The sequence below is a fragment of the Cyclopterus lumpus genome, chromosome 22, assembly GCF_009769545.1.
Source record: "Cyclopterus lumpus isolate fCycLum1 chromosome 22, fCycLum1.pri, whole genome shotgun sequence".
Taxonomy (NCBI): domain Eukaryota; kingdom Metazoa; phylum Chordata; class Actinopteri; order Perciformes; family Cyclopteridae; genus Cyclopterus; species Cyclopterus lumpus.
Window position 1 is genome coordinate 7,574,714 of NC_046987.1, and position 16,945 is coordinate 7,591,658.

A 16,945-nucleotide genomic window follows, 5' to 3' on the forward strand; every position below is an offset into this window, starting at 1 on the left:
GGGACAGCGGAGCACGTTCTCCAACAGACTGCTTCAGGAGAACATTCCTGCCAACTGCAATTAGACTTTATTATAAATCACCTCTGGCCAGATCCTCCTCCAATTGAATCAACATCAATAACCCTTGCACCATTTTATATACACTGTATGTATTTGTCATTTTTTTCAAATTAATTTTCTTATATTTAATATGTTCTGCTTTGCTATTTCATTGTATTGTATATGTAGCCGGGTGGACAAAGTAAGTGATAGTAAAGTAATTACAGGACTTTGTAAATGAGAGAATGTATACAGGGGGGTCAGTCAATCAGGTGATTGATACATATATATTGAGCATTTTTTCATACTTAATATTTTTATGTTTACTCTGTAACTTTGCTTGCTGTTGCTACAAACAAATTCCCCCTGGGGATAAATGAAGTATCTATATATATATCTATCAAGTTATAGTGTGTGGAAACAAGTTGAATAGTATAGAATGTCAAAGAAATTCAGTAAAACATAAAATTACAATTACATAAAAACAGAGTAGAAACAATGTTATCGTAGCATTTCGTAAACACACTAGTTGCCTTTTATTTTATTTCTGTATTCCACTTTTTCTCCTCAAAAGAACTTCTCCTTAATCTAATTTCCTTGTCTACCATTCAATTCTACTTCCCTTTTACACAATAATCAGGCGAAATGACACAAACAGAAATTTATAAAATATCTTTAATCAAAAAGTAACAAAACAAACAAATAAATTATAATTGGTTTTATATCATAGTGCATATCATAATCAAACGTAATAATAAAAACAGGTAATTGTGTAAAATTGGGAAAAGTCCGCTCTTGACTTTTCTTACAGAAAGTAGAGACATAGCATCAGTCATTATTCTGTCCTTGTCACTTTGTTTGTACTCAAATGCCAGCTTTTATCAAAGTAGAGCATCCCAAAATGGAGCAGACATGTTCTTCCTGCATATTGAAAAAAACAACTTTAAAAGAGAATCATGTAACCATAATAAAATCAAAGAAAACACAGCTTTGGATACTGCATATCTTTATGAAGCCAAACAAAAAGCATCCCACTTTGACACAACGGTCAACATCTCATTTAAAGTAAAAATTAACCAGTTGCGTTTAACTAATAGACAAGTTACATATATTAAGTGTTTGTATTTACATTAGTGGATCACATATTGTTTGCATACATTCTCTTGCATGGCTTAGGCACACACACACACACGCACACACACACACACACACACACACACGCACACACACGCACACACACACACACACACACACACACACACACAAAGGTTATTATTCGTGCATGCCTCTGCACACACTTTTTGGTTCCATTTCACTGCAGCTCTTCATCACTGTCGTCCACTTGCTGGATGATGAGGTCGGCCCCCGAGTCTTCAGCCAGGTCGTCGTCATCGGCTACCATCCAGCCCCTCTTGCTGTCCCCCTCCTCTTCCCCGTCCACCCCCAATAAGAGGGCCGGCTCCTCATTGGCACTATCTAGACTGTCCATGGGGATGTCATCACAATCCACTTCCTGGATGCATGCAGTGCACATGCGGTAGCGTCGTGAGCCCTCACACACCACATGCCCGGTGTCCTCCGTCACCTGACACTTACACTTCCTGCACACCAGCTTCCTGGCTTGATGTATCTGTGGCGAAAGAGGAAACAAAACATGTTACTGATTGTATTTCTGTAGCTGTATAAGAACAAATGGGTTGTTGGAAACACTGATCCACATCAGAAAACAGTAGATCTTTTGTTTTTTGTACCCGATGGTGCAGTCTCATCACACTTTCTATGTTTCTGAAGCTGTGACAACAAAAATGAAGGACATTCACGACCTGGTTGTAAACAAACATACCGTCTCAAAATGGCTACGAAGATGCTCCAGGCGTGTAAAGCGTTTATTGCAGGCCTGACAGGGGTACGGCCTTTCACCCGTGTGGCAGCGCAAGTGACGCTTCAGGTCTGCCTTCCTTTTCACTGTGTGTGTGCAAAAAGGACATTTGAAACGCATCATGGGGTTGGAGTCTGCAAAAGAAGAAGAGAAAGTATTTAGAACTATGGCCTTCTGTATATTTAAAGCTTCTTACTACGACAAAAATAGTCGTACAGTATGTATTGAGAATACCAAAGTCATAGAAAATAATTATATAATGTCTAAAAATACTATATAGCATTTTGAAAATAGTCATGAAAATATCTAAAGGTATAGTATGTTACAAAAGTAATTAAAAAGTCAGTATAAAATGTTTAATAAATTCATAATATGTTGAAAAAAGTCAATATGAACCACAAATCATCAAAAAAACATCATAGTATTATTTCTCTCATTAGACTGCAGTTCTCCGCCAGGTGTGTCTGCAATGGCCCCAAATGGCTAACCAAAGTGCGGTCAGGCATCGTAAAATACGCTTTATTCAAATTAAAAAAACAAGAAGCGATGCTCGAAGACATGTCATACAATTTGGCAAAAAAACTTAAATTAAAGTAACCAAGCTGTCAGCCCGCATATCCGCGGCAGAGTTGTGGAGAGGTACAGTAGTGTGTGTACTTGTACTCCCATCAGCGGTAAGCCCAACACACCGTCCAAAACCATAAAAGTGAGCAAACTCTTTTCCCACACTGTGTCTCCAGGGGCCGAGTAGCGGCTCGGGGTCGGCGATGCACTCAGCTGTTTAATAACTAACAGCCTCTAACAGGCAATAAAAGCTGTTTTGAGAAAGTTTGAGTAACTGCAACCACAAGAGGTCCTCGAGCATGCAGCCATAACTGGCCACTGCAGCAGAATGCCAGATTAGCCGGTGGACAGACACAGAGGTTTCACAATCACTCACTCACTCACTCACTCAAGCGATCTTATGATTCTCCTGGCATAGATGAAAAGTCACAGTGCAGTTTGTCATAAAAAGCTATAAAATGTCACAATGTAGTACGTCATAAAAAAAGTTGCCCGATCCATTTTCTCACTCACCTTGATTAAAGTGTCCAATAACGCCCACCATAGGTGGCAGAGTAGCATACAGCTCCTCTGCCTTTTCTGCTTTTTGAGTCCTCGCCTCCTCGATGTCCAAGTCTTCAGGTTGGTTGGAGCGAGTGCTGTTGGATGCTCTCCTCTTGGTTCCCCCTTTACCTCGCCGGCGCTCTGATCCAGGCAAGGTGTACAGAGGGTCCTCAGGGTCCTGCAGGTCTTCTGCCTCTGCATTGAGATCATCAGCAGGGCTGCTTGGGTTAGTCTTCAGGGTTGATGAGGCCAATGACTCCTGGTCCGGGTCCTTCCCCATGAAGCCACACTGGGACCGTGAGTTGTCCCTGGTCCAGAGCGCCGGTGGTGGGCTGACGGAGCCGGGGCCTTGCTGCTGCTGCTCTGAGGTCCCGTCTCCCACTCCGCTGATAAAACTGCAGGTCTCAGACAAGCTGATGCACCGGTCACTGTCTTCATCTTTCACACTGATGTCCAAGGAGGATTTTATGAAGTTCTTGCAGTAGTTGATGACATTGTTCATCTGCAAGTAGCTGGCTGCAGACATCACCTCAATCACATTGTGACTCGAGAGGTCGAGTTGGCCCGAGTAGATGAAATCCAGGATGACCGTGAAGGTCTCGGGGCTGAAGACGTCGAAGGTGGCGTTGACAGAGTCGGACAGCCCGTCGGGCCCCTGGGACAGCAGCATGCGGAAGTAGCCGCTGCTGGCGAACAGGACGTTGCGGTGGGCCCTGAAGAGCTGGCCCTCCACCAGCACACTGCAGTCACAGAAAAGCTCCTGGCGCCGCTGCTGGTTGAGCTGCTTCAGCAGGCTGCTTTGGTGAGCCACTGTGATGTCGGCAGTGTTGAACCACCTCTGAGGCTGCCTGCAGGAGACAACATGATAGCACTCACACTGGCTGTGCATGCAGAACAGAGAGCCCTGGTGGACACTCACTACGGAAAATTGAGAGTTGATACGCTAAGACTTTGTAGCCTATATGCATACATAACATATCATATCAATTAAACATATCAAGGAGGGAAACATGCCTCTGTGGAGAGTGATTCGTGGGACATCTGACCTTATTATCAGCTTACCTCGGCATAAGGTGAATGCTACAGACCCCAAATATTAACAGCAGGTTCCACAAACACACCAGTGACACCCCATTGATGTAGCTGTCAATTCTCCCCCGTCTTTGTTTCTGCCCTGGACTGTCTCCAGGTCCGCACACCATCCGCCCACCAGGCTTCCTTCTGCCCCGCGATTGGCCGTACGAGCCATCAATCAAAATCCGTCTTCTAATAGGCTACACCCGACTCCAGTTTGGGAGCGTCGGGTGGCAAAACCCTATAATCACCCCTGAGGGAAGCGAGAGCGCGCACGAAATCTCTGATGTTACAAACGCAACAGACTCGCGGAAAGTGAACAATAAGGCACCGTGAAGCCGGGCACGTCGTCCCAAGAGAGGGGCAACTGCCGCAACCCCATGTGCAGAAGAGTTCTTCTTCTTCTATAGTAACCTATTTAGCCATCCTCGTGCAAGCCCAGGCTCTGAATTTACACGCATTCATTATTTTCTTTAATTATGCGATGCTTGCTGACAGGATCCTGGCGCCCGATACCCCACGGCGCGACGCCCGCATGGCTCTACAGTGCTCCCATTGTCACACGAACACCAAGACTAGTATACCAATCCAGCTATTCTCCCATAATTCCGGTGTCGGCCGACCTACAAGAACGACATGAGAGCGCTGCAGTCCTGCGAGAGAAAAGCGGGCAGCGGCGCACCGGAGCAGCCCCAGTCTGTCCTGGAGCGACGCCCACTTCAGGCTCCAGCCAGCACAACAATAGAAAAATAGAAACAAACCTCCAGCAACTGACCATGCTTGAGCTGATAAATGAATATGTTCACACGGGGTATATGGTAATAAGCAGGAGGACGCGCTCAAAACGCCCGTTTTCATCCCCGAGACCACCCCCTCTTCTCGCCGGAGGTCCGGAGCGCAGCGAGCAGCGAGGAGGATTTGCCTGCTGCCCAAACCCAGCGACTCTTTCCCAGGCGTGAGGTGTCGGCAGGACCCGCTTACGCCCCACGCCGTGATACCCCTGACAAAATCCATCGATACTCACTGGTGACTTGATTCACCCGGCGCCCGATAGAGTCTACTCGCCCCCAAGTCTGCCACCATTTCCATTTTTTTTTTAATTTCTTTTGCCTTTTTTTTTTTTTCTCGTCCAGGGTCCACAGTCAGGCAACTTCCTGCTCAGCCCTAAAGACCGAAACCCGGTTAGAGCGACTGGAGCCCCTGTGCTGACGTGGGTGTTTATTAACTGGGTGCCCGAGGGTTCAAGGAGCCATTTAAAGCCCTAGTGCCCCGTTTAAATGCACTGTACTGTGAACAGAATATTAATATTGGACACCGAACACCCCAGCTCTATACAATTATGCAATATTTTTTATAATAGTTCTGTCGGGATTTTTGGCCCGTCTGTGATACTCAAACCCTCAGCTGACCATATCATATTAGAAGATTAGTTTTGTCTGCCTTGGCATGACTATGATCAAGTTCCTGTGTTGCTCAATAGTGACTTCTTTACTGGAATATTCTTATGGCTTTGTTGTGGGTTTATGTCACTGAATATTATTTGTTCATTTGGGTCAGCCCTTTAACAGTCAAGTTTTCCTAATTACTATCATTTGAAAAGCCAGTTTTATAATGGAGTGGAATTGAAGGCTTCGGATTCCCCAGTAAGAAAATTAATGTATTCTTTCTCCTACATATGGTGCATAGATTAATACATCAATAACAAACATATCCATTGTTAATCTATAATGATAACACAGAGCCATCAGAGGGACAGGTTTATTCTAGTATAAACAGTAAATAAGAACCATTATTATGGAACAAAGACTAAATTAAACATAACGAAACAAAGCATTCGGTCTAATATTGGTGTTTATATGATATGCAAAAATGAGGACGCTGATGGTGGCTGTGTCCCGGTGATTTGGACAAAGATTTAACAATAACAAACGGCGGGAGCTGCATCAAGAGGCCGAGCCATTGGAAAATCCAGTGGGATTCATGGACTGCCAGCGCCACAGGTCCTCGCCTACATGAGAAACGAAACACAACATCAGGATACTATAGGGGAATTATTTAACAAAAAGATCCTTTATAAAATACAGTGTGGTTCCCCTTACACATTCTTTCCAGGTCAAAATGGGCCTTCCAGCCCAGCTCCTTCTCAGCTAGACGAGGGTCGGCGTAGCAGGATGCTATGTCTCCTTCCCGACGCGGAGAAATTTTGTATGAGATCTATTGGAGAGGACGTATTCATTGTAAGTTAAAATAACAAAAATGTGTGTGTGTAGGGGGGAGTGTCAACGGGCCAAGGGTCAGCTTGGCCATCCTTTAACTCCCAGGATAACATGATGTAGTGCAGTCGCGACTCCGAGTCACTCAGAATATAACTGCTGACCCTGAACACAACTTACTTTAGAGAGAAAAGAAAAGAGCCTCCTGTCACTCACCTCTCTCCCTGACGCTTTCTCCACGGCTTTCACCATCTGGAGCACCGAGTAGCCAGTACCCGTTCCCAGGTTGTAAACCTACAGACACAATAACGCACACATGCCAGCACCGCCATGAATACCTCAATCATGCATTCACGGCAAAGCACAATGAACCAGAAATTGATTTTTTTTTCTTTTTTTTCTTTTTTTTAAAAAGTGTTTTGTTTTTGCTCTTTGCTCAAATTGACCTGGCAGCCGCAGTTGTCCTTGAGCTTCTTCAGAGCTGCTATGTGTCCCTTTGCCAGATCAACGACATGGATATAATCTCGCACACCTACCAAGAGAAAGAGAAAACCTTGAGCTCTGTCCCCTCTAATATTTCAGAACCTCAATGAAATCTGTGCACCGCAGTTTAAGGTCTTTTCCGGTACCTGTCCCATCAATTGTGTCATAATCATTCCCAAACACACTGAGGCACTTTCTTCTCCCAATGGCAACCTAAGGGGGTAAATAAATGTAGCAAGCAATGTGAAATCATCCATTGCATGCTCTGCTCTGCTCTGCTCTGATCTAGCGGTGTATTTGGCAGAGAGTTCATGTACCTGGGCAACATATGGCAGCAGGTTGTTGGGGATACCCTGAGGGTCCTCTCCGATCTGCCCAGAGGAATGAGCTCCAATTGGGTTGAAATAACGCAGCAGCACTGCATTAAAGTCCTGCTGACACAGAGGCAATAATGAGACACCGTGTGTATATGCGAGTGTGCATCTGCGAGTGCCTTTCTGCCTTCTGATCGGTACCTTCTCGGCTTTACAGTGGTCTTTGATCATCTCCTCAATGAAGTACTTGGTCTGGCCGTAGGGGTTGGTGCAGCCGCCCACAGGGTGCTGCTCGTCGATGGGAAGGTGCTGAGGGTCTCCGTACACCGTGGCTGAGCTGCTGAAGACCAGATTGTGCACCCTGTGAGCCTGCATCACCTGGGACGCATGCAAACAAACACGGCACACACATCCAGTCAGCGGTCTGGAGCGCACACGCACACACAAACACACATGCGCCTTAGGAGTAGGATTAAACGCTGGGACTGGCGGACACAAGCAAGCTCCACAAAGGTTATGACGGGTGCAGTGCTAGAATTAGCTGACACGGTATCAAGTGAACACACGCTGCCATGCACTCTGATAGCTGAGATGAAGTGAAGAGAAAGATCGGTTAAAAAATTAAGAGCGAAGTGCAGACTTTAATGGGAGGATCAAAGGAGTAAGCTCTGATGAGAATTCAAACCAACCTCAAGCAGGTTCATGGAGGCAGTGAGATTGACTCTGTAGTAGCGTAAAGGCTGCTCCACTGACTCCCCAACCGCCTTCAGTCCAGCAAAGTGTATCACCGCACTGAAAGAATGCTGCAACATATATATGTATAAATATATTTAGCCATGTGTGATGGCTTTTACTAATGTGGAAGGATGTTGGTAGCATTTTCACAGTACCTGTTTCCAATGCTACCTGAGCATGTATTGTGGCCAGCAGGGCAATTATTTGGTATATATATATATATACATTTAAATGTAATTTTTTTAAATTACATTTAATCAGACAATCATTGTAACAATTATTCTATAAAATGTCAGAAAATAGCAAAAAATGCTGATGCCATGGCCGGCCAAAGCTGATATAATCAAATGGCTCCAGTCAACGGTCCAATTATGTTTGTGTTGATTGACTAAGCAATTCAAACAAATTGTTCCAGTTCTAATAAGATTAATAAATTCCAATAACTTTCTGACCTTTTTGAAGAGTTTTTCCAAGCCAGTTTGGTCCAAAAGATCAAGTTCATGAAACTCAATGCTGGTGTCCAGGAGCTTCTCTACCCTACGTATGCTCTCTGGAACATCCCCTTCTCCTCCATTCACAACAGGATGTAGGACACACACACACACACACACACACACACACACACACACACACAAATATTAGATACGAGCATCACTGCACTAAACAAACTTACGTGGAACTGTCAGGTTCGTGATGACGTACAGAGTTATGCATCAGCCTGCGTTTTACAGTCAGGGAGCTTACCTCTGTGAGCGTTACTGAAGTTATCGACCACGACCGGCTGGTAACCTGCTTCAATGAGCTCCAACACACAGTGGCTCCCAATGTAGCCTCCTCCACCTGTGACCAGCACCTTCCCTGCCATTCTCTCACCTGGCAAAATACAACACACACACACACACACACACACACACTAGTACACAGAGTCAACCGTGCCTTTAAAACCCTGTTGCCTATTTTTAGAAGGAGCATAATGACTCAAGCACACTCCAGGCCTGCCCTGGAAGACAAACAGGATATTATTTAGAGCATACCTGAAAGGTTTGTCGGACCCACTTGACAGATATGTGACCCACCCATATTGCCCCACGTCAGCCGGTTCAAGCCTGAACCTGTCTCACCCCATAAACTATTATGGTACCTCCTAGAAGATACCTGAGTGCATACTACTCTACATTGTTGGAAGCTATTTTTATCTTTTGAGAGGGCACACCTTTTAAGTGACTCAAACCAAGCTGTACTTTGTAGTTTTAATACGTATCCCATTCAAAGCTATTGCCATGAACAGTACAGGGCACATTTAAAAGCTGCTTGGTAAATGGAAGGTGCTATAACACACACATGCACGTTTAAATACAAGACATTAAAGCTGCATTATTAACACTTCTCCTCATTACTTAATTATATTCACTGCTTAGGCGTTTGAGACATGTACTGTACAATTAAAATCTGTCTGGAAGTTTAGCCTATCAATAATAAAAGACAACTTTTATTTATTCAATGTCAATATCAATATGTCATTGTGCGATATGTCAAACCGTTACCTACTGCACCTTTGCCAATTACACTCAAGACTGAACTACTAAAACTGAACCTTAAAGTCTAACCCAGGGAGCAAAGGTCAAACTTCCCTGACAAGCTGTCGAAATTAAACCACGTTAAAATGAATGAGTGAGCATGTCAGAGAGAAGACTTACGAAACGTCCCGATAAAAAGGTGAATTCACGTCGCCGGTCAGGATAAGCAGCGGACGTGTGCGCGTGAGGACAGGACGAAGGTTTACATCAGTTCATTTAGCTAGTGAAGCCCCCCTTTCTCCTTCAGACGTTTCTTCACTTCCTGGGAAACGTGGACCAGAGTTAAGTTTGTGATTACGTGCAACTTCCTAAACGTGTTCTTTCAAAATAAAGCACCGGCGTGCCTACATTCGCGCCAGGGAGCAGTGGCTTCGCTTGAGCTTGAACTGTGACCTCTCAGGCGGTCGGAGCGTGACGTCATACCATGTCGGATAACCACAATAACAAACAATAATACAAATGTATGTTGATCTCGGCACGAGATGGTCTTTATTTTGAAGAGTATAACGGATTCACCAGCGTGCCCTACGGTTACCTTCACGGGGTTTAAGGACTTTTTGACGTGCCGTGACGTCAGACACACTGCTCTTAAAGACACGCCTCCGACCATTCATGATTTACACAGGGAGGTAATTGTGCTCAGTCACCAACTCTGTGTGTACAATCTGATACGTCCCGGATAGGAAAGGAAAAACGCCACGTTACTAAACAAATAATATCCAGGGCCCACAGTAACGCTGTGTGCAAGTGCAGCTTATTTTAACTCGCTACAGATACTTTTACTTTATTAAATATGTGCATATGTCAGATCCATTCACGCAGTTTTCACCTAAGCAAATACAACTAAGGGACAGTTGTATGGGAAGTCTAATCCTTTTTTGGGGATAAATGCATTATTGTTTCATAACAAGCACATCAAATCAAATCAAATTAGATTGAAGGAACTGCTCACAACATGCCAATAAAAAATGCTTCATATTAATTCTTTATTCTGAACACCTGAAGCCCAATCTTCAAAAGCTTCCTGACAACATCTGGACTCGCACACCAGCACACACACTTCATTCCTAATTATGAGAACAATAACCCCTTGTTAAATGTACTTATTATTTAAGGGACAATCTTTAAATGATTTGCTTCCTTTCCCACACTCCATATTTTCCAGTTATAGACAGAGAGGCATTCACCTACAATACAGACATCTCGTAACACGCCATTATGAAATCATCACACTCTCCACTAGATGGAGAGGTAAAATAGAGCTGTGTTTTATATTAACTTCAGATCCTTGTATGCTAAATAATGCATGTCAATATATATATTGGGATCATTATCTTTATGTCAACAGTTGTCATTTTCTATTACATTAGTATGAAGTTCTGAATTAAGAGGACTTTATTTGAGACCCTGCCATTCGGAGGCCCGTTTGCGGGTCATGCGCTGCCCGGAGACAATGGCACAGGAAGAGAGGCAGCAGAATTGGGAGGTAATAAAGATGAGACGAGTTGCATACTCGCTGCAAAGGCTCTCTCATTGTTAGAAAGGACTTGGAGCTGATGAAGAAATTTCAAGGGGGTAGCAAAGGGTCAACAATACTTCAGCAGGGGCACACAGTAATAGTTACCAAAAAACTAATCCAACCATTCAGAAGAGGACGGAGGAGGGGAGACAGAAGAAACATTTAAAACTCAGAAGAGGAACAACATGCAACTCTTTGACTGTCAGAGAACCGCAGCAAACCAAGACGGCCATCAGTGTCTGAAACATTTGGTTCAGTTTGCAATTCTAGTTTCATTTTGGGTCAATTGTGCAACATACCCTCATGCTCACAGAAATAGGATCCCTCCACTCTGGTTACTTTGTCCAGGATAATTATTATTATTTACATCAGGTCTCAGCCTTCCCTCTTTGTGTGCTTTGCTTTTGATTCAAGGGACATTCCACTGATTTCAGTTCAATCATAAACAGGAGAACTACTTAGCCTGTTAACATACTTGTATAAGTACTTTGTGCATACTTGTGTATAGCAGCTTAGGCTATACTCTGTGAATGCAAATCTATTCAAACCATGTATTGAAAATGTGTTGCAAATCGCTGCGTGTATCAATATTTGTTATGCAAAAATAATCACAGGCGATCATTTTTGCATTCTTATGTCAAAAGATGTGCCACGCGTGCAAGTGTAAAGGCCTTAAGTGGCAATATGGCAAATGTAGGACCCAGTGATTTTGGAGCTCGGCCCTCACTTTATGTTGCGAGTCAGACCGAGGCCCAGATCAGACCGGGCCCGTTTGAGCAGCCTGGAGCGTCTTGGACCTGTAATTGTGTTTTTACGCACGGCTTTTGCTTTGCTGAAGGCCTTGCATTTTCCGCAATATGGGCCTCACGTTTATAGAGGAGCACCTTAATGGCCTCCAGTTGAAAAAAAGAAATAAACTAAGAGCGGAAAAGTCCCCCTGACTTCATTGGCCTGTTTTTTTTAATTGTGGTGACGTTCATGGATACCTGGAGCTAAATGACTGTACCAACCATGGAAAGGCTTAAAGGCAGGTTAGTGCAGTTCTTGAGATTTAATTTAACTGTAATATAACTGGACCATTAATTATTAGGTAGCGTACAGTTCATAGTTTGTCTTAAGCTAACATCACCACATATTTAGTGGTTGCCTAGCAACACTAATAAGAAAGTCGGATCAGGGCTTAGTCTGCCTCTGCTGCTTTGATTTTAATATGTCTTTCGTGAGACTCCCCGCTTTGTGGCAGAGTCACACTAAACCGCTAGAGTGCAGCTTTTAAACTTCCACCCAGCTCGTGGATTTGTTTTTCTATTTTCAAAAGCTGAGATGAGTAACTCACAATCTAATCACAGGCTTTTGATACATGATACATTGTATCTATCGTGTGTCGGGAAAAGGTCTAATGTATACATTACTTAACCTTTAAATAGATTGAAATCATCTTGTGTGATTTAATCCCGTAGCTGGTGCCCAGCGCCACAATGTCTCTACCTGGCTACCTGACAGGGAGGCCCTGTTTCTGATGCAGGGGTCTACTCCGGCATCTCCCACAATGCCTTGGGAGAAATGTCTGCATCAGAACAGTGAGTGTATGAGCATCATACTGTAGATTGTTCACTCTGTAGTCAACGGTTAGTTACATTTGTTTGCCCCACAGCACCTCTTTAGAACATACACAATAATTTCTTAATTAATTAGCTTATTTTATAAGATGCTTTATTTTCTTCCTCAAAATGTTTGCTCTCGGCTATCCGGTGGTGAAGGTGATGAACGGCCACGCTGAGGAGCAACACAGGCAGTTTGGTCATCTGGAGGAAGGCGGTGGTGATGGACAGCTGGCATCTGGAGATTACCTGTGATTCATTTTAATCCGTTTCACATGACCAGACTACAGGATCTACCATAAAGGATCAGCAAACATATTCTACATGACAGGGCACACTGTGAATTATGATTAAACATCTCACTGCTTTTGTTCACCTTCTTACAGTACCATGCCACAGAAAATAAAGCATTCTTCTTAATTACTGTGTATAGAGTTCGCTGAATTTGTATTATCCTAGTAAAACCGAATAGCAATACCAACCCCTTGAACGTTGGCACACTTGGGAGACTGTTGACTCATCTTCAGCATAATTGATACAAATTGCAAACAGATACAAGTCAGCCCCAGCGAAGCCGCTTTCACTTCCTCCTGCTTTCACCCGTCACCCAGAAAACATTGCTTATACAGTATATTCCTTCAATAAGAGAAAAGAAAGAGATGGATGGAGTGAGGGAAGGTGCCACCATCCGCAGGGTCTCCATCTGATTCTCTTCATCTCTCTCCACCTGAGTGCCAGTTAATCCTCCCCTCATCCCCGACTCCCAGCTGGATACAAAGGCTCCTTCTGAATGGCAAGCTGCATTAACGCCGAGGAACTTTCCCCTGCTGTCTGTTAGTCAAAGCTGATTGGAGATTACAGGCCCGTGGCGAAAAACACAGCCCTCCATCTCAAATCACTTTCCACCCCTTTCTTTCCTTTATCTCTTCATTTCTTTATCTTCTTAATCCCAACTCTCCACCTTTTCAATGTCATCAACTTTCGCTTGCCACTACATTTTGTTGGCCTCTGTTCAGTGCTCTTCTTTTGACAGCTGAATGACAAGAAGGATGAAGAGGAGGAAGCGGGGAAAAAAAAAAAAACTCCTGCTCCCGAGTGGAGCCAGAATGATGTCATGGGGGCATTTGTCCTCCTGGTGTGGAGGCTTCCCTTCCCCTGCTAATTACCTTGTACAAACTCGAATCTGATAGGCGGATATGAGGCCCAAATACAATTATTGTGGGCTAACAAAGAGATATTGAGATTCAGGGAATGAGGGAGAGACTGCAAGTGAGATAGAAGGCAAGGCACACACACACACACACACACACACACACACACACACACAGGAACCACATGCACGCACACACACACACTCGCATACCCACCCACCCAAACACGCACACACACAAGCACAACCACTTGTCCTTCCCCTCCATTCCCTCAGATAGGCTAATGTTATTACTGGGGTAATTATCCTCATTAGTGCCAGCAGCTGTAGAGAGCACATTGCTTGCTGTTCAAACTCCACCCCGAACCTTTCCGTCTCCACATCCCTCTTTGTATCCACTAGATCTCATTTAGAGACTTAGCCTCCGTCCTTTGCCTTCTAGGTGGAGGCAGTTGTAAAAATAGAGCCCCATCAAACATCTAATAAGCTAGAGGTGCCCCTATTTTCTAACTTGTTAGAGTCCATTTTGTGGATGAGGGTTACTAATGTGTTCTGGCCAGCAACACAGCGAGCCACATTAGAGCAGTGTGCAAAAGAAGGACATTAATTTGAGAAATGGCTCAAGTGCACTATATGGATACACTGTTTCATAATCTGCTAGAAAATGATACCAACATATATTGTTATTTTAATAAAAAATGACAACTGTTGGGTTTGTTTTCCATCACTTGCACCTTCCAGGTTTCTTGAACAGTCGACCACAAGGTGGCACTGTTTAGTCAAATAACCACGTTAGTGCTCTCCAGAGGCTGCTTCTACTCGGACAGCGAGATCTATTGACACTGCTCTCCCGTCTAATCTGCTTCATGTTCTTTTTATTTACATCCCTCCCAAAAAAATAAAAATAAAAAACCTTCACAAAAGAAAATGAGCTGTCACTGTCCTCCGGATGCAATGACACTTTCCCATTGGGATGGCTATTAGGATTAAGAATAAGTGTTTGCATAACTAAAGGAATTGCCTGTTTACTTGAGTGATGTTTATATGAAAAGCATGCTGAAAATGATTCCCTTCATGCTTTTTAATGCTCCCTCTCTTTATACACAAATTATGAGATCAACAGCTGAAACAGGCGGCTTTACACACACACACACAACCCCCCCATCCGCTCTGTGAGATTGCCTTTTGTTTTATTGCCAGGCGCTGGTGCGGACAGCAGGTAACCTGTATACAGCTAAGCCCCGCATCAGGCGCTAAATGTCATGCATAGCCTGTTTTTATTGGCTGATATGGCCTGTTGTACCCTTCTCCTTTTTCCTGGAAGCCATTGTTAAAGAGCTGGTTGTTAATGCAGCTGACCAGATGGGCTCCTTCTCCCCGCAGCTCTGACTGAGGGTGTTTACCATGCACTGGGCTGTGGATAACAGGTGAGGCTGCTGCTGGCTTTTTAGCCAATCAGAGGTGGGTTTGATAATAACACACTAATTAAAGTGAATTGTAGTTTGTATGTTGGGGCTTTTTTTTACCTACACAAGGCTATTATGTGAGATGTTCATGCAAGCTATGGCAATACGTCCATACACGGTACCCACTGCTCCCTCCCTGGGCCCAATGTCCTGAATCCTTTTTTGTAAGAAACATCAGTTCAAGTGTTTATTGTGTATCCAATAATTCAGATGACAAACCGTCCAGCTATTTAATTTCCCCCTCCTTAAAGTTGAGGCATCATTTGGAGACATGTTCCCTGGTCCCTTGTGTAACAAAATGTTTCCAGCATTAGCTGGGCAAACAGGGAGCATTCCTTTCCCTTTCCAATGCAGGTCATCTTGAATTACTACAATTATCATGGCAACAACAAAGGTAAGGCCAGGCCTGGCTTGGTTGAGAGGAGTGGTCTTTTAAAGCGTTGAATCAATCTGCCTTAATGGATGACCTGTGTCTAGCATGCATGTATGGATTAGTTTGGCTGGAGCACCTGTCCCTGGTCTGTCAACAGCAGATCAGGTTACTGGCTACACATTCACCTGGCTGACACAATTTCCTGTGATTGACAATATGCCGGCAGTTGTTCACAGCTGCTCCTACAATATAGATGTTGCATGTAAAACTATGACATTGTGGATTAAAAAAATTAATAATAATACTTTGGATATATGTGTAACTTATACACAAAATATGTTTTGTTTTTAAAATAAACACAAAACGAAGCTCTCGTTACATTTAACAAAATAAAAATAATCCAGTACAACACATCAGCATACATCCACAAACAATTCCACCGAAGGTCTGTCTTCTAATTTCAAGATCTGGCACTAACGAGGCCTCTCAGGTTTATTATGGCGTTAAGCTGCCAGAGCGGCACTGAAGCGAGGCTGTGGCTGGACTCAACAATCCTTCCAAGGACAGCTGCTGTCTGATCTGAACTGGGAGACAACAATCAGACAAGAATGGGAAGAATACGCTCTCTGAACTTTGCTCTTGAGTATTTAAAGATTACATTATTAAGAATGAGCCAATGGCTTTGATGTTCCGGTAAGATAATGTTTATCATGCATATCTTGTGATATTTAGAAGAGAAGTGGGACATTAGAGAAGCCGCCAGGAGATCAAGCCCATTTTTTTCACGCAAATTTTTTTATTCTCCTAATCAGTGCAGATATCACACAACATGGGGAATTTCCCCTTAGAGTTATGGTGGTTTTCATTCAGAGACACAAAATGAAGATGTTTCAAAGCATTCAGCCGGCTCCATGGTGCACTCATGTGTAACCATTAACTAATGTTCAAACAAACGCCACCCGGCCTTTACCTCCGAGAGGTTAACCTTTAATGCAAGGATCATTAATATTTGAGTTAGGAATCCGGAGGAAATCTCTGCATATTTCATCCAGCTTGCATAACGCCCCTGGATGGCCTTATACTCCTGGTGCGGCATTGCTACTGCTCTGTGTTATTCACAGGCGTCTCCATTATCTCCCTGATGATGAAACGATTAGCCAGCAACCGTTATGCTAACCACGAAGCTGGAAGGGTGATGGATGGGCTAAGTGATATACTCAGGCGGTTGGTGGGGGGGCTTTGTTCTGGATCTCTGACACCTTCTATCTTGTGATCCATGCAACCCCCATTGCCTCCATCCAACTCCCAGATCCAACCCGGTTACCCCCACCAGCTGCCTCTGACCCCTCATCATAGCCCTGCCGCTGCTTGCCATGTGCTGGGAGTCAAAGGGTTCCCACCTATCGCTCATCAAA

At 43.9% G+C, this 16,945-nt stretch overlaps 2 protein-coding genes across 5 annotated transcripts; both read right to left on the reverse strand.

The window, feature by feature from the left end:
- Window positions 1-696: 696 nt before the first annotated feature.
- Window positions 697-5,481, reverse strand: zbtb8a (zinc finger and BTB domain containing 8A). 2 transcript variants are annotated; one of them, XM_034525702.1, is made up of 4 exons: window positions 5,124-5,481; window positions 2,996-3,873; window positions 1,883-2,052; window positions 697-1,669 (listed from the first exon to the last, which is right to left on the reverse strand). In XM_034525702.1, exons 1-4 carry the CDS (start codon window positions 5,186-5,188, stop codon window positions 1,352-1,354), a joined length of 1,431 nt encoding a protein of 476 aa, XP_034381593.1. In that variant the 5' UTR covers window positions 5,189-5,481; the 3' UTR covers window positions 697-1,351. The 2 variants fall into 2 exon arrangements, with proteins under 2 accessions (XP_034381593.1, XP_034381592.1); XM_034525701.1 differs by having other exon boundaries at window positions 4,088-5,481.
- Window positions 5,482-5,843: 362 nt separating this feature from the next.
- Window positions 5,844-9,685, reverse strand: gale (UDP-galactose-4-epimerase). Of its 3 annotated transcripts, none has more exons than XM_034525625.1 (11): window positions 9,542-9,685; window positions 8,589-8,717; window positions 8,297-8,406; window positions 7,799-7,912; window positions 7,311-7,487; window positions 7,113-7,226; window positions 6,942-7,008; window positions 6,759-6,844; window positions 6,529-6,606; window positions 6,199-6,313; window positions 5,844-6,107 (listed from the first exon to the last, which is right to left on the reverse strand). In XM_034525625.1, exons 2-11 carry the CDS (start codon window positions 8,707-8,709, stop codon window positions 6,043-6,045), a joined length of 1,047 nt encoding a protein of 348 aa, XP_034381516.1. In that variant the 5' UTR covers window positions 8,710-8,717; window positions 9,542-9,685; the 3' UTR covers window positions 5,844-6,042. The 3 variants fall into 3 exon arrangements, with proteins under 3 accessions (XP_034381516.1, XP_034381515.1, XP_034381514.1); XM_034525624.1 differs by having other exon boundaries at window positions 8,297-8,409; window positions 9,542-9,684; XM_034525623.1 differs by having other exon boundaries at window positions 8,297-8,412; window positions 9,542-9,683.
- Window positions 9,686-16,945: the final 7,260 nt, after the last annotated feature.

What these genes read in the sequence shown, in the direction of transcription:
- zbtb8a (XM_034525701.1), bottom strand. Translation starts at nt 4,227, where the DNA reads ATGGTGTGCGGACCTGGAGACAGTCCAGGGCAGAAACAAAGACGGGGG. An exon ending in TATTGGACACTTTAATCAAG is followed by an intron (nt 2,053 to 2,995) that starts GTGAGTGAGAAA and finishes CTTCTTTTGCAG; the next exon opens with ACTCCAACCCCATGATGCGT. An exon ending in TTCGTAGCCATTTTGAGACG is followed by an intron (nt 1,670 to 1,882) that starts GTATGTTTGTTT and finishes CTTTCGCCACAG; the next exon opens with ATACATCAAGCCAGGAAGCT.
- gale (XM_034525623.1), bottom strand. Translation starts at nt 8,709, where the DNA reads ATGGCAGGGAAGGTGCTGGTCACAGGTGGAGGAGGCTACATTGGGAGC. An exon ending in CTTCAGTAACGCTCACAGAG is followed by an intron (nt 8,413 to 8,588) that starts GTAAGCTCCCTG and finishes TTGTGAATGGAG; the next exon opens with GAGAAGGGGATGTTCCAGAG. An exon ending in AGGACAACTGCGGCTGCCAG is followed by an intron (nt 6,607 to 6,758) that starts GTCAATTTGAGC and finishes TTGTGTCTGTAG; the next exon opens with GTTTACAACCTGGGAACGGG.